Source organism: Molossus molossus, unplaced genomic scaffold (genome assembly GCF_014108415.1).
Source record: "Molossus molossus isolate mMolMol1 unplaced genomic scaffold, mMolMol1.p scaffold_m16_p_9, whole genome shotgun sequence".
Lineage (NCBI taxonomy): Eukaryota > Metazoa > Chordata > Mammalia > Chiroptera > Molossidae > Molossus > Molossus molossus.
The window spans coordinates 11,157,653-11,184,743 of record NW_023425403.1 but is presented as its reverse complement, the minus strand read 5'-3'; the positions used below and the strand labels follow the sequence as shown (position 1 = coordinate 11,184,743).

Sequence of the window (27,091 nt, the reverse complement as noted above, 5' to 3'; positions counted from 1 at the left end):
CGGCAGTGGCATAATGTTAAGTTTTATCAGGAGAGGGTGCTGGGAGTCCATGGAGAAGGAAGGGACTTCCTTCCTGGTTCGTGTGTGCTATTCTTGGATTGTTTCTGTGACATGCAGATGACAGCACCATGAGGGGCACCGGATGGTGCTCCCCCCAGCAAGTTCCAACAGCACCCTGAGGGCAGTTTCCCGGAGAATTCTGCTGGCACTCTGTGGGTGGCTTCCCCCAGCCTATGGTATCTCCCCAAACTTCTCCACCAACAAGTGGGCCAAGGCTGTGCCCTCTCCAGTGAGGCCTGGATTTCAGCTCTCTGTGAGGAGAGCATCCTCTTCCTGAAGTGCTTGGCCTCAGCCCGAGACAGGCCTGGAGACAGAGCTCCTGCCATGTGCTCGTCCCATATTCCTTGGGGTTCTCTTCACCCCTCAGGAGCTAACCCCATGTTACGAGTTAATTCATTCTTTACATTAAATTTTCCCTATTCAGTGGTTTCTGACTCCTAACTAGATTCCGACCAATGCAGGAAGAATCCCGTATGTCAGAAAGTACACCAGGCTCAGCATCTATGGCTGACCATCTTTTTGGAAGATTCCTAGGCTTTATTTTCTTAATTCTGGACCAGTTCTATGCCTCGGAATCAGAAAACCTTAGCTCCAGACTAGTGCTGTGCCACATCTGTAAGCTTACATTTCTAGTAGCCATTCAAAAAGAAAAAAGAAACAGGTGAAATTAATTTTAATAATATAACATATCTAAATATTACAATTTCAACACATAATCAATGTTATAAGTGACTAGTAAAATATTTTGCTTTTGTTCATGCTAAGTCTTCACAGGCTAGTGTATATTTCACACTCTCCACACATCTCTGCTGGACCAGCCACATTTCCGGGGCTCAGCAGCCACGTGTGTGCAGGAGTTTCCATGTTACTCGAGGCAGCTCAAGACAATATTAAAAAAAAAAAAAAGGAAAGCCAATGACCTTTGCAAGAAATTAAGTCTTTTGAAAATTAAAAATGTTAGTCGGCTTGAGTGGTGATTCCTCCAAGGGCCCCAAGGAAGCAAAACATTTAGCCACATAATCCTGTTCCCACTCAAGGACACTGGGCTATTTTAATTGTTGTTAATCCTCACCTGAGGATTTTTTCCCCCATTGATTTCTGGATAGAGTTGAAGGGAGAAGGAAGGAGGGAGGGAGGGAGGGGGAGGGAGCGAGAGAGAAACATCAATGGGAGAGAAACACATTGATTGGTTGCCTCTTGCAGGACCCCGACCAGGGCTGGGAATCAAACCTGCAACTCAGGTAGGTGCCCTTCACCAGAATTGAACCTGTGGACCAAAGGGCTAGAGCCAACGCTCTAGCTGCTGAGCCAAATGAGCCAGGGCTCGCTGGGCTATTTTTAAATCACTACTTATTTTGCTAGGTTTGTCCTTTGTTTTTTCAAACACTACTTGATTTTGTTTTATTTTGACGTGACCATACATCATTTCAGATAAATAATTTACCTTCCCGCTTTGCTTTGCTTGTCTACACACTAATTTATGGCCAGGAATCCTGTGGAGTGAAATATAACTTAAGATCCTGACTTATTCCACACCTGGCATCCAAACGACTCGCCTGTAATTCTCAAATAATTCTTTAACCTAGGATCTGGTGTTCATTTTATTCACCTTGGCCACTAAACACCGACTTTAAGTTGTTTTTTGTTTGTGTATTCATGTATTTGTTTGTTTTGTTTTGTCTTGTTCTTTGCAGGAAGGGGCGGAGGGTCATGTTTTTTTAAAAAACCGAGTAACAAATGGAACCGCCAGTTCAGGCTTAGTGTTCATTCTGTGTGGAGTTCCATGTACAGTACCTGCAAAAGCCCACAGGTCCAAAGAAGCATTACTCTTGTTTTACTATCCTGTGACGGGTTTTTTCTCAGAATATCAACCGTGAAAGTATATCCAAGGCTTTTCCATATTTCCAGAATTTCTCGGCTTTACAATAATTTACAAAATAGCATCTTAAATCCCGAAGTTCAAAAACATACACAGAACATCAAAAGTTTTGTTCGCAGACACACATACAGAGGCTTTTAGGTAAATCTTCAAAGTGATTCCGCTGGCCTCTGTGATGAAGAGAAGATACTTAATATAACTGGGCCTTATAGCTGAAAACAAGTAACCTGCTAAGAACAAGGACTAAGGAGCAGGCACTGAAAAGAAAAATGATTCTACCTCAATCTTTCACTCTTCATTACATAAATATTTACAAGAGGCCTCCCAGCACATAAAGTGGAATCAATATCCACTGAACATGAAAGAAAAGGCAAAACAAAAGCAAAACCAACAAATTAATCTCCTAAGCCCTTCAGCAATTTTCTGTTCACTTCCAGATATTAATTTGAACGAATGGCTGTTATGTTTTCTAGATTCTGCAAAAAGTAGACACATCTCATCCTTTTTTGTTTGTTTGTTTGGTTTGTGTTTTTTTTTTATCCTCACCCGAGGACACCCTTTTTTTGATATTTTGTTCAGATAGAGTAGAAGGGGGAGAGAGAGAGAGAAAGAGAAACATCGACGTGAAAGGGACACATCGAGTGGTCGCCACCCACACGACCCAATCAGGGCTGGGGACAAACTGCAACTGAGGTACGTGCCTTTAGCAGGAACCGAACCCGGGTCTCTCCAGACCGCAGGTCGATGCTCTAACTGCTAATCCAAACCGGCCAGGGCCTCATCCTTAATTGGACTATTTCATTAAGAAAAAAGCAGAGCCCTTGGCCAGTTTGGCTTAGCAGTTAGAGCGTCAGCCCTCAGACCAAAGGGTCTTGGGTTCCAGTCCCAACCCTAGTCAGGGTCATTCAGGAGACAACCAATCAATGTGTATCTCTCACATTGATGTCTCTCTCTCTTTCTCTCTTTCTTCCTCCTCAATCCCTTCCTCCTTATATTCTATCTAAAAATCAATAGAAAGTCCGGCCAGTGTGGCTCAATGGTTGAGTATCGACCCATGCACCAAGAGGTCACGAGTTTGATTCCTGGTCAGGGCACATGCCCAGGTTGTGGGCCCAATCCCCAGTGGGGGGCATGCAGGAGGTGGCCAATTGATGTTCTCTCTCATCGATGTTTCCATCTCTCTCTCCCTCTCTCTTCCTCTCTCTCTCAAATCAATAAAGAAAAAAAATGTTTTTAAATCAATGGAAAAATATCCTCATGTGAGGATTAACAACAACAAAAAAGCAGAAATTATTTCTGACCCAGATGTAAGATATCACTGCAAAAACGGCAATGAGCCAATCCTACAATCTCAATTATTGGCAACAAACAAATAGACTATGGTTTCGACAGTCATTGAGTTTCACCCCCTCCAGAACTGAGGTTCTGAGAAGTGAAATAACTTGCTCAAAGTCAACTAGTGGCAAAGCCAAGTCTCCTGCCAGTCCAACATTCTTTCTACTCAGCACACTGCAGTCTCGCACATTGATATTGGACAAAGCGAGGGGCCCTCTTCCCCACTGGGTGCTGCTGGGGGTGAACTTCTTACAATATCCTGAGAAAAAGCATGTTCTGAGACTCGCACCAGAGGAGGAGTGATTTCTTATTTGCGTGGAATTAAATTTTTGTGTATCTAAACTCCTATTTCCCTTAGTCTAGTCAGTCATAGAAGAAGTGTAGCTGGGGTTTCAGTAAAACTAGAAGCAAAGCCAGTGTCCAGAGGTTCCTTGCCATGTTGGAGACAGGTCCAGTACAGCATCAGGCTAGCTGCAGTCCTTTACCATTGTGTGTGGGGTCTGCACACACAGGAGAATGACAGGAAGTCAAGCGTGAGCTATGAGCCAAGCATGCCAAGAGGAACCAAGAGCATAAGAGAGCAAACTACTTTGTTTAGGGGTTAAGTATCCCAAATATTTGAGGCTTGCAGTGGCCATGCCCATTCTGGCCAGTGACCACTCTTCCCAGGTGTGAATGACAGCAAACACCTTCCTTGGTCCCCCCAACTTTACTGGGCATGCGTCTATCTTCCTTTTGTCCAGTCCCTTTCCCCCAAAGTTTTGCAGGGAACATGCCTATGATATTTAGCCTTCCCTTTGCTTCTTTCCTATCATTCATAATTAGCTAATTACAATGGTATCGACATGAGTAAAGATGTGAGAAATAGCCCTGGCCAATTTGGCTTAGCGGTCAGAGCACTGGCCTGTGGTCTGGAGAGACTGGGGTTCTGTTCCCACTAAGGGCATGTACCTCGGTTGCAGTTTGTTCCCGTCCCTGGTTGGGTCGTGCAGGTGGCAGCCACTCAATGTGTCCCTTTCACATCGATGTTTCTCTCTCTCTCTTCCTCTCTCTCCCTCCCACTCTATCTGAACAAAAAATGAAAAAATGTCCTCGGGTGAGGATAAAAAAAAAAGATGTGAGAAATATAAAACAGCTCTCTTGTCCAATGGATATCCACATTGTTTAAGATCTATTGGTATGAAAAATACATTTAAGAGGCTGTACTTTTTAAATTGTTCTAGAAAGAAAAATAGGTAGACGTCAGAAAGAGGATATTTCTTCATGTTTACCATAAGAAGGAACTGAATAAAAACACTAAAGTTATTCAAGAAGTTGCCACATTAGATGGTGAACATTCCATCATACAAAACTTATTTTTTTAATCTTCACCAGAGCATATTTTTCCATTGATTTTCAGATAGAGTGGGAGGAAGGGAGGGAGGGAGGGGGAGAGGGGAGAGAGAAAGAGAAACATCTATGTGAGAAAGACATATGGACTGGTTGCCTCCCACACAATCCTGACCAGGGCTGGGGATCAAACTGCATCCGAGGTATGTGCCCTTGACCAGAATCGAATACGAGACTCTTTGGTCCAAGGGCTGATGCTCTAACTGCTGAGCCAAACTGGCCAGGGGATCATAAAAAACTTTTAAACAAGCTGGATATCCAATGGATAAGAATGACATTGAAATAATTACTTCTTGAGTTGGTGGGAGGGATTATATGACCTCCAAAGGCCTTTGTCTGCAAGGTCTTGCTGCCCTCATTCTGCACATCCCAATGCCAAGCAACAAGAACATGATGAGAGCCACCTTGCCAAGGAAACACTGCTAGTTCATTTATGTGCAATTCTTTCTCTCTAGCTCTTTTACTAAACTTACAGTTTTCATGCCATATAATTTTTAACTAGTAGCATATAAATGCAATCCAAAAGAATTGGAAAACAAACGCATTTTTCCTTTCACTACAATTTATTTTCAAATTATAGCAGAATTAAGAGCAATTATAAAAGACCTAACAGCTTTAACATACATTATTTTTGGAGAAGTGTCTATTTAGGTCCTCTGTCCATTTTTAACTGGATTATATGTCTTCCTTTTGTTGAGCTGTATGAGTACTCTCTATATATTGGAAATTAACCCCTTATCTGATGTATCATTGGCAATGATGCTCTCCCATACAGTGGGTTCCCTTTCCATTTTGATGGTTGTTTCTTTTGCTGTGCAGAAGCTTTTGAGTTTGATGTAGTCCCATGTATTTTTTCCTTTGTTTCTCTTGCCTTAGGCATTGTATCAGTGAAAATTGTGCTGCATGTGATGTCTGAAATTTTGTTGCCTACATTTTCTTCTAGGATTTTTATGGATTCACGAGTCACATTTAAGTCTTTTATCCATTTTGAGTTTATTCTTGTGTACGGTGTAAGTTAGTGGTCCAGTTTCATTTTTTGCATGTAGCTGCCCAGTTTTCCCAACACCATTTAATAAAGGGGCTGTCTTTACTCCACTGTATGCTCTTGCCTCCTTTGTCAAATATTAATTGAGCACAATGTCCTGGGTCAATTTCTGGGTTCTCTGTTCTGTTTCATTGATCTATACATCTGTTTTTATGCCAGTACCACGCTTTTTTTATTACAATGGATTTGTAATATAACCTGATGTCTGGTATTGTGATCCCTCCTACTTTGTTCCTCTTTTTCAAGATTGCTGTGGCTATTCAGAGTCTTTTTTGATTCCATATAAACTTTTGAAGTGTTTGTTCTAGTTCTGTGAAATATGTCATTGGTATTTTGATGGGGATTGCACTGAAGCTATACATTGCTTAGGAGTAGTATGGACATTTTAATAATCTTAATTCTTCCAATCCATGAACAAGGTATATGCTTCCACTTTTTTATATCTTACTCTATTTCATTTTCCAATGTCCTGTTGTTTTCTGTGAAGAGGTCCTTTACTTCTTTGTTAAGTTTATTCCTAGGTATCTTAATTTTTTTGTTGCAATGGTAAATGGGATTGTTTTCTTAGTTTTTCTTTCTGCGTGTTCATTATTGGTATATAAAAATGCCAATAATTTCTGGATATTGATTTTAAGAGAAATATGAAAGAATGCTCAACGTCACTACTCATCAGAGAGATGCAAATTAAAACAACTGTGAGGTATCACTTCACACCTGTCAGAATGACCACCATCAACAAGTCATCAAACAACAAGAGCTGGCGAGGGTGTGGAGAAAAGGGGACTCTAGTACACTGCTGGTGGGAATGCAGAGACGTGCAGCCACTATGGAAAACACTACGATGTTACCTCAAAAAGTTAAAAATTGAACTGCCATTTGACCCAGTGATCCCACTTCTAGGAATATACCTTAAGAAGCCTGAAACACCCATCAGAAAGAATATACCCCCATGTTCATAATAGCACTATTTACAATTGCTGAGATCTGGAAACAGCCTAAGTGTCCATCAATAGATGAATGGATAAAAAAGCTGTGTTACATATACACAATGGAGTACTATGCAGCTATAAGAAAGATATCGTATCCTTTGAGACGACATGAAGGGTACTAGAGAGTATTATGCTAAGCAAAATAAGCCAGTCAGAGAAAGATAAGTATCACATGATCTCACTTATTTGTGGAATATAATGAACAAAATAAGGTGTTAAGCAAAATACACCCAGAGACACAGAAGTAGGGTTCAAACTGACAGACTTCAAAGGAGGGGGTGAGGAGGAGGGAAGAGATTAACCAAAGAACTTATTCATATAAACATAACCAATGGACATAGACAACAGTGCTGGGGTGGGTGGTATGACCAGGAGGACGAGGTCAATAGGGGTAAAAAAGAAACATCTGTAACAAAAATAAGATATTTTCAGTATGCTAAAGAATTAATGTGAAGGACATATTCACCTACATAATGTCTCATTACATTTGTTAACCAAAACGCACATGCTAATTATTATTATTATTATTACTTTAATCTTCACCCGAGGACATTTTTTTTTATTTTGTTCAGATAGAGTGGGAGAGAGAGAGAGAGAGAGAGAGAGAGAGAGAGAGAGAAACATTGACATGAAAGGGACACATCGAGTGGCTGCCATCCGCACGACCAACCAGGGCCGGGGACAAAATGCAACCGAGGTACATGCCCTTAGCGGGAACCGAACCCGGGTCTCTCAGGACCGCAGGTCGACACTCTAACCGCTGAGCCAAACTGGCCAGGGCCGCACATGCTAATTAATACAGCTCTCAAACACTTCTCCGTTAACACATTTCAGTTAGGAATTGATAAAAATGAATATTGGCCCAAAGTTGTACCCAGTAATAGAGATATGTGTTAGCCACAGGTATACCTTTTATCAACAGATCATCGGCACCCCTCTTCAAGCTAAGTATCATAAAAATATAACAAATATAAAAAACTAAAAAACAGCCCTAGCCTGGTGGCTCAACTGGTTGGATCGTCATCCTGTAAAAAGGTTGTGTGTTCAATTCCCATTTTGGGGACGAGTGGGGTGGGGAACAGCCAATTGATGTTTCTCTCTCTCTCTCTCTCTCCCCCCCCTTCTTCTCTAAAATCAATTTAAAAAAAACAAAACATATAGCCATAATTCTAAATATGTATTACATAACTGCATTCACTCACTTACACAAGTACACACATGAACAAAATATTTTAAAATCCCTTATATTAATTCAAGGCGACAGAAATTCATTATCATAAAACTATTTTATGGTCTTTATTAAGAAATAAACATAAATAATATAGTGAACCACAATGAGAAAAGAAGGAACATTATCCCCACAGCCAAGCAGTAAGTCTTTCTTCTAAAGGCATAATAGTAGGCAACAAAAAGGTGCTATTATCACTCAAATATATTTTCTAGGACTGATTGCTGTCAAAGAAAAGTAGGTAGAGGGAAGATGAAAGAAAATGGAATAATGTGACTGGAACTTTAGTTTTTCAGATTAATCTGAAAAGAGGATTCAGGGTAACAGTAAAGAGAAACTAGAAGTGAGCAGATGAGTTAAAAGGCTACCATGTTAGTCTAGATCAGTGATTGCCAATCTTTTCCATCTCATAGCATACATAAACTAATTACTAAACTTCTGTGCACTAGAAAAAATATATTCCTAAAACAAACTGACCCATCCTAGATTAACACTCCATGCTTAAACTTCTAAGTCTTAAAAAATTAAAGAGCTCTGGCCGGTTTGGCTCAGCGGTTGGAGCATTGGCCTGCGGACCAGAAAGTCCCAGGTTCAGTTCCTGCTAGGGGCACGTACCAAAAAAAAAAAAAATTAAAGAAAAACCATGTTCATACCAGCATTATCCACAAAAGCCAAAAGGTGGAAGCAACCCACGTGTCCAATGATGGATAATGAATATATAAACAAAATGTGATATATACATAAAATGGAATATTATTCAGCCTTAAAAGGAAGGAATTTCTGACACATGCTATAGCACTGATGAACCTTGAGGACATTTTTCTAAGTAAATAAGCTAAATACAAAAATAAAAAAAAACAAATGCTATATGATTCCACTTTTATGAGAAATGTAAGAGCCAAATTCACAAAGACAGACAGTAGAATGGTGGTTACAAAGGGGAATGGGAACTGTTTAACAGGTATAGAGTTTCAGTTTTGCAAGATGAGAAGAGTTCTAGAGACTTTGCACAATGAAAATGTACTTAACACTACTGAACTTTATACTTAAAAATGGTTAAGATGGTAAATTTTACATTATGTGTGTATTTTGCCACAATTTAAAATAATAAAAATTAAAAAAAGGAAAAGAGATCCAGTTCTAGAAATGGTGAAATAGTTTATGTCAGACTGAAAAAAAAACACACACACACACACACTATTTAAAAGCAATCAAAGTAGGTAGAAACTAAAGAAGAATCTACCCTTGAAAGAAGGGACTAGAGCACTGTGTACAATTCACGTTTGTATAACCTTCTCCTGAAAGCACTCAAAGGTCCTGGACACACAAGGAAGTTCAAAATTAGACTGAACATAGATGTTTTTATTTCTTGGGTTTTTGTTTTGCTTTTTAAGATATCAAAAATCAGAGTTAGAAGCTGTAAAAGCAGTTTTAATTAGAAGCAGGAAATATCAAAAAGGGCAAAGCCACAAAAAACCTGGGTACATACTCTCAAACCAGTTGATGACTGTAAACTACACATGTACGTATAGCACGGCCGGTGTGGCTCAGTGGTTGAGCAATGGCCCATGCACTAAGAGGTTGCCAGTTTGATTCCTGGTCAGGGCACATGCCCAGGTTGTGGACCCGATCCCCAGTGGGGCCATGCAGGAGGCAGCCAATCAATGTTCTCCCTCATCGATGTTTCTACCTGTCTCTCCTTTCCTCTCTAAAATCAATAAAGAAAAAAATAAAAAATAAATAAATAAACGACACATGCATGGGGATAATGTATGGGGTAAGACTACAAGGGGACCAGTGGAAGGCTGAAACACATGGAAGGCTAAAAGGGCTGAACAGAGACTTCAACTACTGTCCACTGCAGGGAGACAGCTTGGAGTTGGAGTCCTGCCCAGATAGAGGTATGACTGGGCTTCCACTGAGACTATGGAAGGTCCATGAAACAGATGGGTTAAACCTAAGTCCCAGGACTAGGAAATTCACCTTAGACTAAAGACAAAATCCAAATAGTTCCACCCTAAAAAAATGTATAAAACCAAGTACCTTCAAGGTGATCAGTTGAAAATTAAACTGCATCTAGAACAAAAACTAGTATTTTTCAAAGGAAGATAACAGAATCTAGTTCAGAAAGTAGCATTCACATTGTTCTGTACACAGACCTGAGAAAAAAACCCCCAAAAGTAACACATAAATAAGAAAAGAAGCAATCAGCCTGGTCAGTTTGGCTCAGCAGTTAGAGTGTAAGCCCGCAGACCAGGGAGTCGGGTTCGATTCCCGCTAAGGGCATGTAACTAGGTTGCAATTCATTTCTGGCCCCGGTTGGGGTTTTGTAGGTGGCAACCTGTCAAAGTGTCTCTCTCACATCGACGTTTCTGTCTTTCTCTTCCTCCCTCTCTCTCCCCCACTCTATCTGAAGATAAGAAAAAAAAAGAGAGAAAGAGAGAAGAAGCAATCAATAGAAACCAACCCCCAAATGGCCTGGATGTTAGAATTAGCATATAGGTACTTTAAAGTAGCTATTATAAATATGTTCAAGGAATTAAAGATAAGGATAGTTATACTAAACGACAGATGAGAAAATATCAGCAGAGAAGCAAAATAAATAAATAAATAAATAAACCACCCAAGACATTCTAAACCTGAAAAGTACAATATTTGAAATAAAAAATTTGTTGCATGCAAATTAACTACATGAGGCAAATTAACTACATGAGGCAAATTTTCTGTGATGAAGGTGGTGTGATTTTACATCAATAAAAGCAATTGAAAATTACTTTTCAAAACCATGGTTTTGAGATTAAGAATAAAAGTCAAATTTTAAATACAATACGTTTTACCAAAGTCATCACACTTTACTAATATATCAGAAATATTCTCAAAGTTTAATTATAGTCCTAAGAGTTCTAAGATTTTTATAAAACCACACAATTTCAAACTGTCTCTGTACTTACACAGTATTCATTTTCAAATGGTAATTTCTATGAATTATGACAAGTTACTTGCTTATGGATCACTTATTTAGTTCTTTCTTAACTTCATATCTAATATCATGTATTCACTTGAAAAAATTCACACCATTTTTGCACACATAACTGAAATTTTCAGTGTTTTTGGAAATTTAATTTTAAAAATAGTTTTTGGAAATTTAATTTTAAAAATAGTTTTTTAAATTTAATTCAATAAAAGTATATTATCTTTTATTTAACTTTTATTAAATTTATTGGGGTGACATTGGTTAATGAAATTATCTAGGTTTCAGTATACAACTAACTCTACAACACATCATCTGTATACCACATTGTATGCCCACCACCCCAAATCAAATCTCCCTCCATCACCATCTATTATCCCCCATCAAACTTTAGTATTTATAATTACACTTACTTATTCCCACTTCTAGATATGTAACAATATTGTACCCTCCACAATCCCCCATTCAACCTTCCTCAGTACAAATTTCACCTGTATGTCCTTCATTCTTTTTTTTTTATCCTCACTCGAGGACATTTTTCCATTTTTTGTTCAGATAGAGTGGGAGGAAGGGAGGGAGGGAGGGAGAGAGGGAGGGGGAGAGAGAGAGAGAAAGAGAGAAACATCGACGTGAAAGGGACACATCGAGTGGCTGCCACCCACACAACCCAACCAGGGCTGAGGACAAGCTGCAACCAAGGTACATGCCCTTAGCAGGAACCGAACCCGGGTCTCTCTGGACCGCAGGCCAACGCTCTAACTGCTGAGCCAAACAGGCCAGGGTTCCTTCATTCTTTTGTAAGGTTGACCACTATCCCTTAATTTGGTTAACTGGTTTGTCCAGCAGTGAGCCTGAGTACATTTATTCCCAACATACCTTCTCTAGGTTACATCTAAAATAAGAAAATATTTCCTGGTACATATTTTAGGCAACAGAACAGATTCTTGCTTCATATGGTGCAGCAAACTCCACATGGCTGGCTAGCTTCAGGTGACCTAGAAATCCTTACTTAATAAAATGTTTAAGTCCCATCTATTCTACCAAAACATTAATGTATTTATTTAGTCATCAAATAAAAATTCATTAATTTTTAATGCTATATACAGACAAGAAGGATAGATACATTTGCTACAGATTATGTTCCTTTTAGAATATAATGAATTGCTCTACATGATAATTAGGCACTCTTCATTTAATCCTTACCTTCTTTCAAAGCTTTATCCATACTATGAGAAATTACTACCCTTCTAGACTGAATTGACTCTTGTGAGTTTCCACACACTGGACTCTGAAATGTAAGAAAAAGAGAAAAGATACAGATTACTGAATGAATAAATCATATATAAAAATAAAACCAAAGGTATGAAATACCATCTAAACAAGATATATGATGTTGCTTATCAGATTATAAAGTTATTTGGAAAAGAAAATAAATGTTTAAGGTTTAAAATTTTTTGAAAAAAATAATTAAAGGAGGATTTTTTTTTCTCTTTCAGACACTGAAACAGTATCATGTGCCCTGGCCTCAGTTGGTTGAGTGTCGACCCATGCACCAAAAGATCACCAGTTCAATTCCAGGTCAGGGCACATACCAAGTATGTAGCCTCGACCCCCAGTAGGGGACATGCAGGAGGCAGCAAATGGATGTTTCACTCTTACACTGATATCTCTCTCTCCCTCCCTCTCTCTCTATAAAATTAATAAAAATATATTTTTGAAACAAAAGTAAAAACAGTATGATGTAAATACAGAAATCAACAAAATGATAGAAATTACAAAAATATGCAAAATGTTTAGAAACACATGCACAAACTAAGTTGGTTTTCTCTAGGCAGGGGCACAGGGTTTTAACTTCTCACTCCATATATATCTATGTAACAGCAAGTTTCTAAAAAATTTCACTTGGCAAAAGAAAATGGGGGGTGTTGGAGGAGAGAATGTACAGAATTAAAATCCCACTATCAGGCTCATAAGAATACATTAAAAAGGAAAAAAAACTTAATTGATCGCATACCAAAATGATCACAAGCATGTATAATGTAATTGGGCCTACTTATTGGTTTTGGAAGATAAAAAGTAACTAAGTAATATTAACAAAATGTGGGGTGCTTTTTTTTTTGCATAGTATATATTACAAGTGCTCGACTAACATTATTACACCACTGAGGAAATCCTAAATGGCTAATATTAGTATCACCGTCATCCAACAAACAAGCCTGAGGAAATCACTCTGTTCTCAGGCAGGCCACCCAAACAGAGCTGCACTCTACCCCATGTGTCTGGGCCACCCAACCAGGAGGAGACAATTTCTAGTCTCTAGCTTAGTTTTATGCTCTCCACTGGGTCAAGTGCCAACAGTGTTACCTGTTTTTTGTGATCACTGTTGTTAAAAACAAACAAAAAGGGGGTGGGGGAAGATAAACCACAGAACTCATATGCATGTACGCATAACCGACGGACATGGACAACAAAGTTGGGGATGGGGGTGGGATAGGGAGGAGGGTGTCAATGGGGAAAAGGAGAAACATCTGTAACAAAAATAAATTAATAAAAAACAAACAAAAAGCCACAGTTATAAGATTCCTTAGTTGAAATACTTTTTTTTTTTTTAATTCTCACCTGAGGATATTTTTCCATTTATCTTCAGATAGAGTGGGAGGGAGAGAAAGGGAAAGAGAGAAAACCATCCACGTGAGAGGGACACATCGACTGGTTGTCTTCCACACGACTCGACCAGGGCCGGGGACAAACCACAACCGAGGTATGAGCCCTTGACCGAGCCCATGACCGGAATCCAACCTGCCACTCATTGTTCGGGTGGTTGTATGAACCCTAACTGCTGAGCCAAAAGGCCAGGGCCTTAGTTGAAATACTCTTGAAAGCCTTAAGTGTACAGTTACACTCATGAAAGAATTCCTTTATGCTACAAATTAACATAGCATTCAACACTTTCCCAAGGAATAGTTTTTAAAACCTTAATAATCACAATCCTATAAACAAAAGCCATTTAATGCATAAAAGAAATACACTTTCAATCATTTAAAACTAGTTTCTAATCCCTAAGTAGTTTGCTATAAAATTAATGATCAGTACACTTTATTGTAATTGTTAAATGTTATATTTTGTGAAAGAAAAAATTGAGGAAATGAGGAGGATTTTAATATCCTAGTGCTTTTTAGAACATCAGTACGATATTTAAATAACTTATGGATTTTTTGGACAACTGTTTACGTGATATTAAATATTAAGTTAATATTTGTGGAGCACCATACTGATAAATAACTTTAACCACAACTTCTCAAGCCTTTGGCAAATAGTCTGGTCTGGTAGTTTTAGTGTACAACACTGATCAGATGATTAAACCAAAGTCATACAACACTTATTTGAGAAGTTCCAGAATCTGGATTCTCAAAATGGAAACTGTCTTTAGGGCTGGGAGAGAAGTAGATATTCTGTGCTTGTATCTATCTTCACAACTTCCTTTGAAACTTAATTTTTTTATTCTTACTTTTTACCTTTTTTTTCTTGTCTCCCTAGTCACAGCTCTACCACTTCTTGCCATCTGTCTGCATATTTCTTTTCCCTCTCTGCTCCACACTTAGATATAAAACACATATAAATGCATGTGGTCACTACTGACTGCATGTGAATATGGATTTAGTTTACTCGCTCTACCCCTCCCCAGAGATCACTGGCCCTTATTAGAAAGAAAGAGTCTTCATCTCTACCCGTCCCACCGCCTGATGGAGAGTCTGTCAGTAAGGAGAACAGAAGACTAAAGAAAACATCATGAGCTAAAAATAACTGTAACTATGCACAGAAATTCCTTTTTAAGGATTTAATATTTATGGAGCCAAAATCTCATGTCTAAATTCCTACACAAGTGTAAGTTGTCACTACATACCTCAATTCTTTCAGATCACAAAGATGGAATTTACTAATCATTAGCCCAAGGAGGGAGAATAAAAATAGGAAGGAGCGAAAGGGAAGTAAGAAAAGAAAAGAAGGCGAGGAGTGGGGGATGGGAGAAAACTTGCTAAAACAAATGAAATGCAAAATATGAACAGATTCCTGCGGCCCAGAGGACAGTGAGCAAAAAGCGTCTCCCTTTTCCTTGTATTTTTAGGTTTGGAAAAGGAAACTCCACATGGCAGAGACTTCCCCAAAAGACTTGTTTGGCTCGGTGGTTAGAGCGTCAGCCCGCAGTCCAGAGACTCCGGGGTTCAGTTCTCGCTCAAGGCACGTACCTCGGTTGCAGTTTGGCCCCGGCCCCGGCTGCGGTCGTGTGGGTGGCGGCCAGTTGATGTGTCTCTCTCACATCGATGTTTCTCTCTCTCTCTTCCTCCCTCTCTCCTTCCTGCTCCATCTGAATATAAATGCAAAAATGTCCTCCGTGAGGATTAAAAAAAGACTTGTTCTTTAAGGCAAATGTGAACTTCCCCCATCTGCACAAACACAGGCCTCATTCCTCAGGTACAGCCTACCTCTCTTCCTGACCATCACTTTCCTAAAATGCTGCTTTTAGGAAAGAGGAAAGAAAAGTGTGTGTTTTTCCCAGTCACGAGGATAAGTGACAGAAATCTTCAATATCCTAATTCAGAAATCAGGACTTCGAAAGTAGCCTGAGCAGCTCTTGTTTTAAGCTCTTAGTGTTTATACCACACTATTCACTCAGAAAAGTTTTTGGTAAACCAGTACCCCTTGTCATGTAAAAATTATGCTTTATTTTTTATTTAATTAAAATAAATGAAATCTGTCCTGATTTTAAGATTAAAACCTAGCTGAAAACCAACTTGTCAAGATCATTTTTAGCTGCTCAGTGAGTTCTCTGGAGAAAGAAAATGAGGGGTCTCCACATGTAAATCTCATTCTGGAACTGCTTCCCAGGACAGGGCAAAACCTAAAAGCTTTTCTCTGATACGTGTATGTAACTGGACCCTCAGCATCAAGGAGTAGAGTCCATATAAAAAAAACCCTTTCCTGACCCCTGGCTGGTCCGGCTTAGCGGTTAGAGCGTCAGCCGGAGGACCAATGAGTCACAAGTTTGATCACGATCAAGGGCATGTACCTTCATTGTAGTTCACGGGGAGGGGGGTGCAGGAGGGAGACAGCCAGTCCATGTGTCCCTCTCACATTGATGTTTCTCTCTCCTTCCCACTCTGTCTGAGTGGGTGAGTGAGGATTAAAAACAAAAACAAAACCCTTTCCTGAGAACATATCAGCTTTCTGTTTACTTCTGAACGTCAGGTTTTATTCTACAGCCATAACACACGCAAACTGTCTGCATCAGTGCTGAAACAATTGAGAGTGTATTACCGCTACAGGCCCTCTCCTGGGAAAACCACAGCCACGGAGAAATCATGCAGGGACCTGGGTACTATGACACCATTAGCAACTAAACAACCAGGAACGACCTGGAATCTGGCCAGGACATATACCGCATTGTCCACTGTTTACAAATTATGATGTTGCTTACTATTCATGACTTTTTTTTTTTAATCCTCACCCAAGGATATTTTTCTATTTCTCTTCAGATAGAGTGGGAAGAAGAGAGAAAGAAACATCCATGTGAGAGAGACACATCGAGTGGTTGCCACCCACACGACCCCAACTAGGGCCGGGGACAAACTGCAACCGAGGTATGTGCCCTTGGCTGGAATTGAACCTGGAACTCTTTGGTCCATAGGCCAACGTTCTTAACTGCTGAGCCAAATAGCCAGGGCTGTCCATGACTTGTAATGCTTTTCATGCCCATTACCTGGACTACTCAAATAAACAAGTGTTTCTCTCCTTCATTAACAAGTGTCTCTCTCCTTCATTATATACTTATACACCGAACATTTTATTTAATTATTTTATTTTGTATGTGCCCCTAGCAGGAACCGAACCCAGGACTCTCTGGTCCTCAGGCCGACGCTCCAACTTCTGAGCCAAACCGGCCAGGGCTATTTTGGTTTATTTTAAAAAGAAAAACTCTATATAGAGTTGAAGGAGTGATGGGTATAATTTCTTGTAAACCTACTGAAATAGTAATTTATCTTAGGAAAACAAACACAAACCCCAATCATCACCATTAACCACATGGAGTTGTCACATGGCTGAGTCTTTCCAAGTATTCTCAGCATCTGACCATCTACTGGTGAACATTCTCATTCTTAAATTATGCTTTCAAAACCATGTCTCCTTTCAAACCAATCATATTCAGCCTCAGCCTCAAAAAATAATTTACTTAAAACCAAAGAAATGAAGGAATCACACCTATTCCTCCTCAGGAAGATAAAGAAGGACTACAAAACATGAAAGACCATTTCATTTAACTAAGACCCTGACAAAAGATGGTGACATAGCAATAGAAGTCATGCCCAGCGTGGGAGCTGAGCAGCCACATCACAGAGCCATGAGGCGCAGGCAGAGTGCAAGAACACCGGCTCCCAGGTCCGACAGCACACTGTCCTAAGGGCAGATCCTTGACCGGCTCCCAGGTCCGACAGCACACTGTCCTAAGGGCAGATCCTTGACCGGCTCCCAGCTCCCACAGCACACTGTCCTAAGGGCAGATCCTTGACCGGCTCCCAGGTCCGACAGCACACTGTCCTAAGGGCAGATCCTTGACCCAACAACCACTTCCCTTTCTAGCTTTAGTGGACTCACAACACCTCAGAGGATTAAATAAAATAGCTAATTCAGGGGTCCAGAAGAGAAAAAAGGTAACAGGAGCCTGGTAAAGGAATATAAATGAATTAAGAGGGTTATTACTGTTGTACAGCTAGGTGTTCCAATTCTTTCCAACAAAGAATGGAAATCAAGAATTTCAGATGATATCTCCAAGTAATTCATTATTATTCCAAACACTGCTTACACTGTTTGGGCCAAACCACAAGCTATATTCAAACGATGGGCATCTAGTCTGTAATTGCTAGCTCATGGGAAGCACTAAGCAGAATGCTGCCACATACTGCCACATACAGCTATTATCTCTAATAAAATTCGAAATGTTATTACTTGCAACAAATTGGTGGGATTGGTTGGTTGGATGGCTGATGGATTTTCCAACGGGAAAGGAATGGTGGAAATGAAAGCAAGAAAGAAGGGCTGAAAAGTTAAGCAACCAGAGTAGGACACAATATAATAGAACATTTTGTTCTTGAAATATTTTTGCCTGTGAGGCTACACATTTCCTACAGAAAAGTGTTCATATCCTGAAGATGTTTTACTGTGTATGTGCCTTTATACTTTCTATTACTGGTGAAGTATTCAAACAAAACCTGGCTTGATCAGAAGCCATTTTCCTGGATTGTGCTCTATAATGTTTAATCATGACCTAAAAAAAGACTGTTTTCCTTAACAAAAGAAAATTGTCAAACACACATACTGAGCAGTCATCATTGAGGGAGACTGTACTGATAGAAAGTAGAGGTATTTACAACTTCCCCCCTCTTCATCAAGTATAACTTCTATTTTAGACATAAGAAAGAGAAGCTATTCTTTAAAATTGAAACCTACAAATGTTCTCATATTGTTTATTCTAGATTCCAAAGATGCTTTCATTTATTTTTCAAATGCTATTTCCAATTATATAAAGAACAGAGAGAGCCCAGCCAGTGTTTGACTCAGTGGTTGAGCATTGACCCCTGCATCAAGAGGTCACCATTGTCCTGGTCAGGGCACATGACCAAGTTGTGGGCTAAATCCCCAGTGGGAGGCATGCAGAAAGTGGCCAATCAATGTTCTCTCTCATCAATGTTTCTATCTCTCTCCCTTTCCCTTCCTCTCTCTCTAAAATCAATAAAGAAAAAAATTTTTAAAAAGAGACACATTCTATATTATAAATATAAAAAATTAAACTGAAATCTCCAATGGCCAATGTTTCAATTAATCATGAATTTAATGAAGCCTCCATAAAACCCCAAAAGCACGGCGCTCAAAGAGCATCTGAAGAGTGGCATGCTTGGAGGGCGTGGAAGCTCCATGCACCTTCCCCATACCTTGCCCTATACATCTCTTCCATCTGGCTGTTCCTGAGTTATATCCTCTTCTACTAAACAGATAATCCAGTGAGAAAAAAGTTAAACTGATCTATAATAGTTACATCCTGAGAAAATCACTACTGTTATTTTGGTGTATTTCCTCCTACTTGATGACTCCAACACTCACTGCGTAACTTTGGGCATCTTACTTTTCTCAACCTCGACTTCCTCATCTGTAAAATAAAGATAACAATAGTAGATACCTCTTAGAGTTATAAGCATTAATTGAGTTACTTCACATAAAGCACAATAATGCCTGGCAACACATTAATAAATACAAATTATTGGTACTTTTTCATTTTCATACTTTTCTAAAGAAATTAGGATCACAGTATTTACAAGGTTCTGCATCTGGCTTTTTACACTCAATATTATATAATAAGCATCTTTTATGCAATATAAGATTTGGAGTCTATTGTTCTGAATGGCATAGACCATAATTTAACTATTCTCTTTATTAAAGATTTGTGCCCACAATCTTTGCCTATTATAAATGAAAACTGTTTTCATTTCTATGAAAGTACTACCAAGAATGTTCTAAAAAATACTAAGAGTATCTATGAAATCTATTGTTGGATTTGGGCTTTCACTTCACTCAGAGGACTTTGTGCCTCAAGAAATGTGTTGTGCTTCAAGGACATTCTGTCAGCTAAGAAGAAACTGAAGGTGGGAGGGTGGGGGGTACAGGAGATGTTCTGAAGTACAAACTATACAAACATGACCAGGAAAAATCCCCTTTCAGCCTCTTCAACCAACCCTAAACTATGAACCTTAAAAGCCAAACATTACAGGGTATTTCCAGATAAGAAAAGGAACGATGGACACAACAGGCAGGGGCAGGTCTGGGCCTTCTCTGGCCTGAGAGATGCTTAGGCAACAAAGTCAAGCCAAGGTGGCCTCCAGAAGTATAAATCTCTAACATGATTTTACCTCAAATGAACTTGGCAAAGATGAATGATAGATCAGAGCATCAGTAGCTTCTGTAGCTTATTACACCATTTATCAAAGAATTGTGTTCAGGCTAAAGGTCAACCCTGCCTGCAGGCATCAAATGTAGGAATCAAAGTTCTGTTTACATTTCTACAATAAAAGATGACTATCTCTCAGGATAGATCCTGAGACTGGATCCTATGAAAGAGGTATGAAATCAGGGCTTTTCTCTCAACAGGGGCACAAGCCCCGTTATTACTATGGCAAAAGCGTGTGACAGCACATTATAGTGGCAAAAGCGCTCAAGACCTCCCCCAATAATAGGCTGTAGTTGATTCTTTCTCATTTTCTTGTTGAGAAATAACAAACATGTCCAACTTCCTGAGATTCACTTCAATTTAAGCAATTTCTGCCCTACTTATATTAAAAGATTATTATGCATTTCCAGAAGGATAATGCATGTAAAAGTACTTCAAAAATTATATAGCAGTTTACAAATATGAGTTGTTCTTATGGTTCCAAAAGGCATAGTCTAAATTTTTTACAATGTTAATTTCCTTCCCAAAGAATGATTATAGTTATATTACATGTGGTTAGTACTATGACCTTTCACATTTTACTGTCACGAGCAGATTCCTTTAGTAATGTTTCTTGGTTTCTAATCTCATTTCTAAGAGAAAAATGAATATTAATGCACAAGCAAAATCGCTATTAACTGATCAACAGAGGTAGATTTTGATATAGGTTAATATATTTAAGATTGCTTTTCCATTCAATTGGAAGAATTAGACTCACGGGAAGAAAAATGTGTTTTATTTCTAATTTCAAGGACTCAAATTGTTAAGATTCTTAGAAAACAAACTCCACTTGATTATAAGAGAAATTGAAGTACATTTCAAATCAGATATAGATTTGGAAACTGAAATTATAATCTACACTTGAAAGTACACTGAGGGACAGCATTTGCCTATATTGGCAAGTATACTAGGGCTTGAAGAGAAGAAAGAAGAAAAGCAAATTGGATTAGAAAAGGTAATTGAAAACTGGCATTAGCTTTTTGCATTCCTGAAAAGTTTGTTTAAATAAAATTCTGTAACCATTTTATCACTGGCTTTGATTGTAATTTCGAGTTCATACGGGAAAGCTCAGATTCCCATAATATGAATCACATTTCCATGAATTCATACAATCATTAACATTTACTGGGGACTGTGTGTGTCTGCCACTTAGTTGAGTACTAGAGACACAACGGTGAATAAAACACATTCTCTATGCTCAAGGGGCTCACTCTATTCTTGATGGAAGCTCATAATCGAGTAACTGATGAGCCATATCACTGCAGGAAGCATGCTTCAGAATTCTATTCTTCCTATGCTGGTATCTTCTCTACATTTTGCTCTCCAGCCCAGGTCATGGAAGAAAGGTTATTCAAATACACAGTCAATCCATGAGATCATTTCAGAAGAGTTTTGAAGTTCAAACATATCGAAATATATTACAAAAATAATTCTCATTTCATGAGTTCTCAATGACACCACTGAATATAAATGATGAAGGAGCCAGCGTGGCTGCCCCTGCTTCAAAGTTTTCATGCAACTCAACAACTAGAAGAGTCAGATAGAATGGCTTTTTCATAGAAATCTTGAGTAATGAAAGCAATTACTGTTTTTTATACTCCATTACTGTCATGGAATACCATAATACCATTCCTAATTAATATGCTGACTGGCTTTTAAATAAAAACTGGTGATAAAATATTTAGTATCTGGTTAGAAAAATACCACATTGCTAATTCAAGTCAGTGGTATCTCTATTTCCGTAATTCTCTTGAAGCAAAAAGTTGAGCTCCGGGCAGAGTAGCCCAGATAACACACATGATATTGAGTTGCATGAGATGAACTGTTCCTATAAAAATACTAGTTGCATAGAATTGAAAGCAAAATTCCATTGAATCAACTCAAAGCAGTGACTTTTATTTTTTTATTTATTTAAAAACATTTTTTTTTTATTTTTTTTATTTTAGAGAGAAAGGAAGGGAGAGGGAGAGAGAGATAGAAACATCAATGAGAGAGAACATCGATTGGCCGCCTCCTGCATGCCCCCCACTGGGGATTTGGCCCACAACCTGGGCATGTGTCCCGACGAGGAATCGAACTGGCGACCCCCTGGTGCATGGGTTGACACTCAACCACTGAGCCACACCAGCCGGACAAAGCAGTGACTTTTAGACCCCTTCTAACTGATGAGTAACTTATCTTCCCCAGATTAGAGCTACAGCATAAAAATTATTTCTACCATTTCTATCTAACATAGATGTGTTGAAATTCAAAGAATAAAACCTTCCCCCTGGAGAAACATGGTATTAAAGATAGGCATGTGCAGCAGACATCTACCTCTAAGTAGAGAGAACAGAAAAGTACATACTTAATCACATAGGTATATAAACACAGAGAATACTAAAAGTGGTCCTTTGTTGACATCAGGAAGTCCCAATGCATTGCTTGAAACCACATTATTCACTTTTCAAGAATCACTTAGGAAATTTCTTCAAATGCATATTTCTAGATCCTATCCCCCAAGAGTTGTAATTCAGAAAGATTAAAATGTGTCTTTGGAATTAGTACAGTATTTTTTAATTAATTGATTTCTTTTTTTGGGGGGAGGGGCATTGATTAGTTGTTCCACTTATTTACGCATTCATTGGTTGATCCTTTTTTGTTGTTGTTAATCCTCACCCGACGATATTTTTTTTAGAGAGAGTGGAAAGAAGAGGGGGAAGAGGAGGGAGAGAGAAAGAGAAAGGGGGGAGAGGGAAAGAGAGAGAAACACAAATGTGTTGCTCTACTTACTTATGCATTCATTGGTTGATTCTTGCATGTGTCCTGACCAGGGATGGAACCCACAACCTTGGCGCATGAGAACTATGCTCTAACCAAGTGAGCTACCCAGCCAGGGTGTTACGTACAATATTTTTAACAAAAATTCCTCAACGCTTATGGACCCTTAGACCACAACTAGAAACACTGTTAAGTGGTTGTCATGACAAACTATGACCCCTCTAAAAAAAAGTGAGAAGTATTTTATTATTCAGAAGATATATCTTAATATAAGAGTATCTAAGAGTATCATGATATTTTTAATAGCTTTTTTTCCTTTAATCCTCACCCAAGGATATATATATATATTTTTTATCCTCACCCGAGGACATTTTTCCATTTTTTTGTTCAGATAGAGTGGGAGGGAGAGAGAGGGAGAGACGGAGAGAGGGAGAGAGGGAGAAAGAGAGGGAGAGGGAGAGGGAGAGGGAGAGGGAGAGGGAGAGGGAGAGGGAGAGGGAGAGGGAGAGAGAGAGAGAGAGAGAGAGAGAGAGAGAGATTGACGTGAAAGGGACACATCGAGTGGCTGCCACCCACATGACCAACCAGGGCCAGGGACAAACTGCAACCGAGGTACGTGCCCTTAGTGGGAACTGAACCCGGGTCTCTCTGGACCACAGGCCGACGCTCTAACCGCTTTCTAGAAAGAGGAATGGGGAGAGTGATGAAGTGAGAGACGGGGAGAGAGAGACATCAATGTGTGAAAGAAACATCAATTGGTTGATTCCTGTATGTTCCCTGACCGGGGTTGGCACCCCCAACCTGGGTATGTGCCCTGACCAGGAATCAAACCTGTGACCTTTTGGTGTACAGGATGATGCTCAACCAACTGAGCCACTGGGCCAGGCTACTGCAATCATTTTACATAAATTGAGAGCAGAATTACAAAAGACTCGTTCTTAACTTCAACTTTGGTTAGTTAACTGAAATGATTGATGATTATAATGTTTCATTTGTATTCTCATAAAGCAAGGAGGTAGTATGAATTCTTTCTGTATAGAATTTCTATTCCACAATGATATTACCAAATCACTAATTACTTTAAAAGACAAGAAATGTCAATTAAATTAATGAGAGGTTGTTTTAAATATTGTGCTTGAATCAAAAATCTCTATATTCTTGGAATGGTCTATGCTCTACACTACGTACAAGCACTGAATAAAACAATTCTTGGAAATTTAACTTGGCTTAACATACTCCTCTAAAGAAAAACAACCATTCTATTTCCTGATACCTAATTTCTACTGCATTTAATAGGTAAAACTGCCCCTGAGTACAGTTACAAGCAAATGACCTGAATGACCCGGCCTTGTGCAAACAGTCAAGAGAGAGCAGCCCCACTCTACCCACCCCACCTCTCCCGCTCCCTCCAATTTCGTAGTGTACACTGCAATCTTCCTCCTCTGGCCAATGCCAGAGACCTTCTGGAGCAATTCCTTCAATCGAGAGAAGAAGAAGATGAACAATGTGGAACATCAGGGCAGATCACATCCACATGTACCTTGACCTCAGCTCCAACGACCCTCATCTCCACTCCACTTTGGTTCCCTCATTCTCATGGCCACACCACAGGTTTGGGCATGAAAATTAGACCTCCAATCCCTTTGACCCTCCCTTTTCTGTAAGCCCTCAGCTCCCTCCTGGCCTCAGTTTCTCCTTGGCTTACTTGACACCTATGCCCTGACCTTATCTACCATGCCCACAGCCTGTCTACTTTATGGCCTCACCTCAGGCAGGAACTGAATGCTCCTCCTACAAAACTATCACATCCATGCCAATGGGTGTCACTACATTCTCCAGACCTCCAACCCACCTCCTGTCCTTAACTCTAGAACAATCCACCCACTTATCTTTGCTGTACTTCCTCTCCTTTGTGTGCAGGAGAGTACAAACATTAAGAGGGTTGGCTCCCGGGTCAGAAAAAGCCTGGAGCTCTCATTCATTACCTCTGTCACCTTTGGCAAGTCACTTTACCTCTTTAAAACTGTTGCCTGTTCCATAAAATGGGGATAATAAAAACTATCTCATGAGATCACTGTGAGGATTAAATGAGAATATAAAGTACCTAGTATAGGGCCTGGTACACAGTAAAGGCTCAATAAATGTTTTTGCTGTTATTCTCTGCAATAACTTTTTCCCAAACCTTTACCACCTCTCTTAAAATTAGTCTTTGCACATGTCCTTCTCCTCACCAACAGCAATTAGTTTTGCCTCCCACTTACCAAGAAATTTGAGGTGACCCAGCATGAAACATCTTCATTCCCTGCCAACCTGCCACACAGTTCTCTCCATCTGCTCCCATTTTTACCTTTTGCGTTAGTCTCAAGCCCAAACCCTCCACCTGTGCTCAGATGTGGTCAACCTGCACACTGTGCTACTAACCATACTCTGTCTCAGAGATTTTCCCTCCCTCTCTACTTTACAAGATTTCCCTTTAATCCAGAAATGTGCTTAAATCCGTCCCCTTAACAAAAACAAAATTCCCCAAACACACACAACACACCATCCTGTAAATGCTGCCTTCTCTTTCTTTCTCAGCCAAGCTACCTGAGCCTAGCCCACATGCTGCCTCTGCTTCCTCACCTCCCACTAAGCTCTTCACCCAGGAGAATACCATATCTGTCCCCATGTCCACCCTTACCTCCCCGAACAACAACAGCACAGGTCTCTAAGCCCTCCGAGCTGTCAGAGCCAGGAGACACGTCTTGGTCCTCCTTCTGGACCTCTTGGCTCCACCTGACACCACTGGCCATCTAGTCCCTGCTTCTCTTGGCTTCTCTGGGCTTTTCTCTTCTGTTCACTGTCTCTGAATGTTTTTCCCTCACTCTCAGCAGGCTCCCCTCTGCCTACCCTTCGGCTCGCTGCCTTTTTTTTGGTTTGTTTGTTTTTTGTTTTAATATATTTTATTGGAATCCTTTTCATAAAACCAAGTACTTATTTAAGACAAAATAAAGAAGTGAGAGCAAATTGATATTTAAGTGCCCCCAAATTTCTAGGCAGTTTTCTTCTCAAGTAAGTTGACAGCTGCTCACACTGGCTAATGCAGGAAAGATTAAGTTCCTAGGATCTGCCCAACACCAGCTAGAGAGCATTCTTTGTATAAGCAAAATCCATAGTAGCCAGAGAAGGGCTGTGGCTCTTGTCATGGCCTGGGCCTGAAGTAAAAGGAACCATTCATTACCTAGGCATCCCAGCATCTCAACAGCGCTTCTCCAACAGGAGTAACCTTAGGCTTTCAGTCTACCAGGTTAGTGGTGAATCTCTGTGAACGGGCACTGCCCCTGGCTGGGCTTCCAAAACTCATGATTGTTGCATGTATTCATTAGAAAGCAGCAGACTCCATAGTGACCCATGAAAGAGCATTCTCGACACCTAAACACCTTTACTCAAGGATGACACACAGGTGTGTAGGGTTAGGGGTTTGGTGGATGAACAAAATGTAATCTTGAGGTATGCATTCTTGCAGCCTGGCCAGCCAAGGATCAAAGTATGCATGTGAATAGATAAGGTATGCATGAAAATGGGTTGAAATGCCACCCGAAAGAGACAATGGGCGATATGCTCAGGCATGAATGAGTTTGTTTTGATGTAGCTCCTCTGAAAACAGTGAGACAGGAAATATGCTGGGCTTGGTTGCATAGTAAGCAATGAGGCAATCTCAAGGACTTAATTACCTAAAACACCATGTAACCTAGGGAACCACTTTGCAAATAAATTGGACTGCAACCAGAGATCTGAAGCATTTGCTCCCTTGCGATGCTCCCCCTCACTCCAAGTAGTTTCTGCTTGTAGTTCATTGTGCTGTGATGACCCTGGCAGGCCATGAGAGTTGGCCCAGGTGGACATCATAAACCCCCTCATGGCACCATAGACCCTCCTGCAAGAATCAGAGGCCTGCAAGAATCGGGCAGCTGCCACAGATGGCCGGGGTGCCAGGACTGCCACCATCCCCTCCTTTACCGCAGGTTGGCACTGCAAGATGCCTACGTGTGCTACCAAGTAGTTCCTTGCACAAACACCAGCTCACTACTTTTCAACCATTCCAGGCTATCCTTGGCAGTCACATCCAGCCTCAATTTTAATACATATACACTCCCCTCCAACAAATCTACTAGTTTCGATCTGGTCTATCCCTCAAATTTCAGAGTTAACATCTCAACATCGACATGGCCAAAACTTACTTCATTGTCTTCCACCATCACAAACCTGCACAAAAGGGACCTGTGTCCATTCAACCATCCAAGCCAGAAACCTGGAATTAACCTAGACTTTTCCTCTCCTCCCCTCAATAAATGTTTATTGAGCAGAAAGAATACACCTGGAAAAGCTGAAGAATATTCTATTTTGATCCTTCCTTAAGAC

General features: G+C 39.9%; 1 protein-coding gene across 3 annotated transcripts in view; it reads right to left on the bottom strand.

Moving 5' to 3' along the window:
- Window positions 1-27,091, bottom strand: part of SNX25 (sorting nexin 25) — a 113,058-nt gene that overhangs the window by 70,307 nt on the left and 15,660 nt on the right. For all 3 annotated transcript variants that reach the window (XM_036250355.1, XM_036250356.1, XM_036250357.1), the window contains one exon: window positions 12,100-12,184. In XM_036250355.1, coding sequence (XP_036106248.1) covers window positions 12,100-12,184 — 85 coding nt within the window. The remainder of the gene's footprint in view (window positions 1-12,099; window positions 12,185-27,091) is intronic.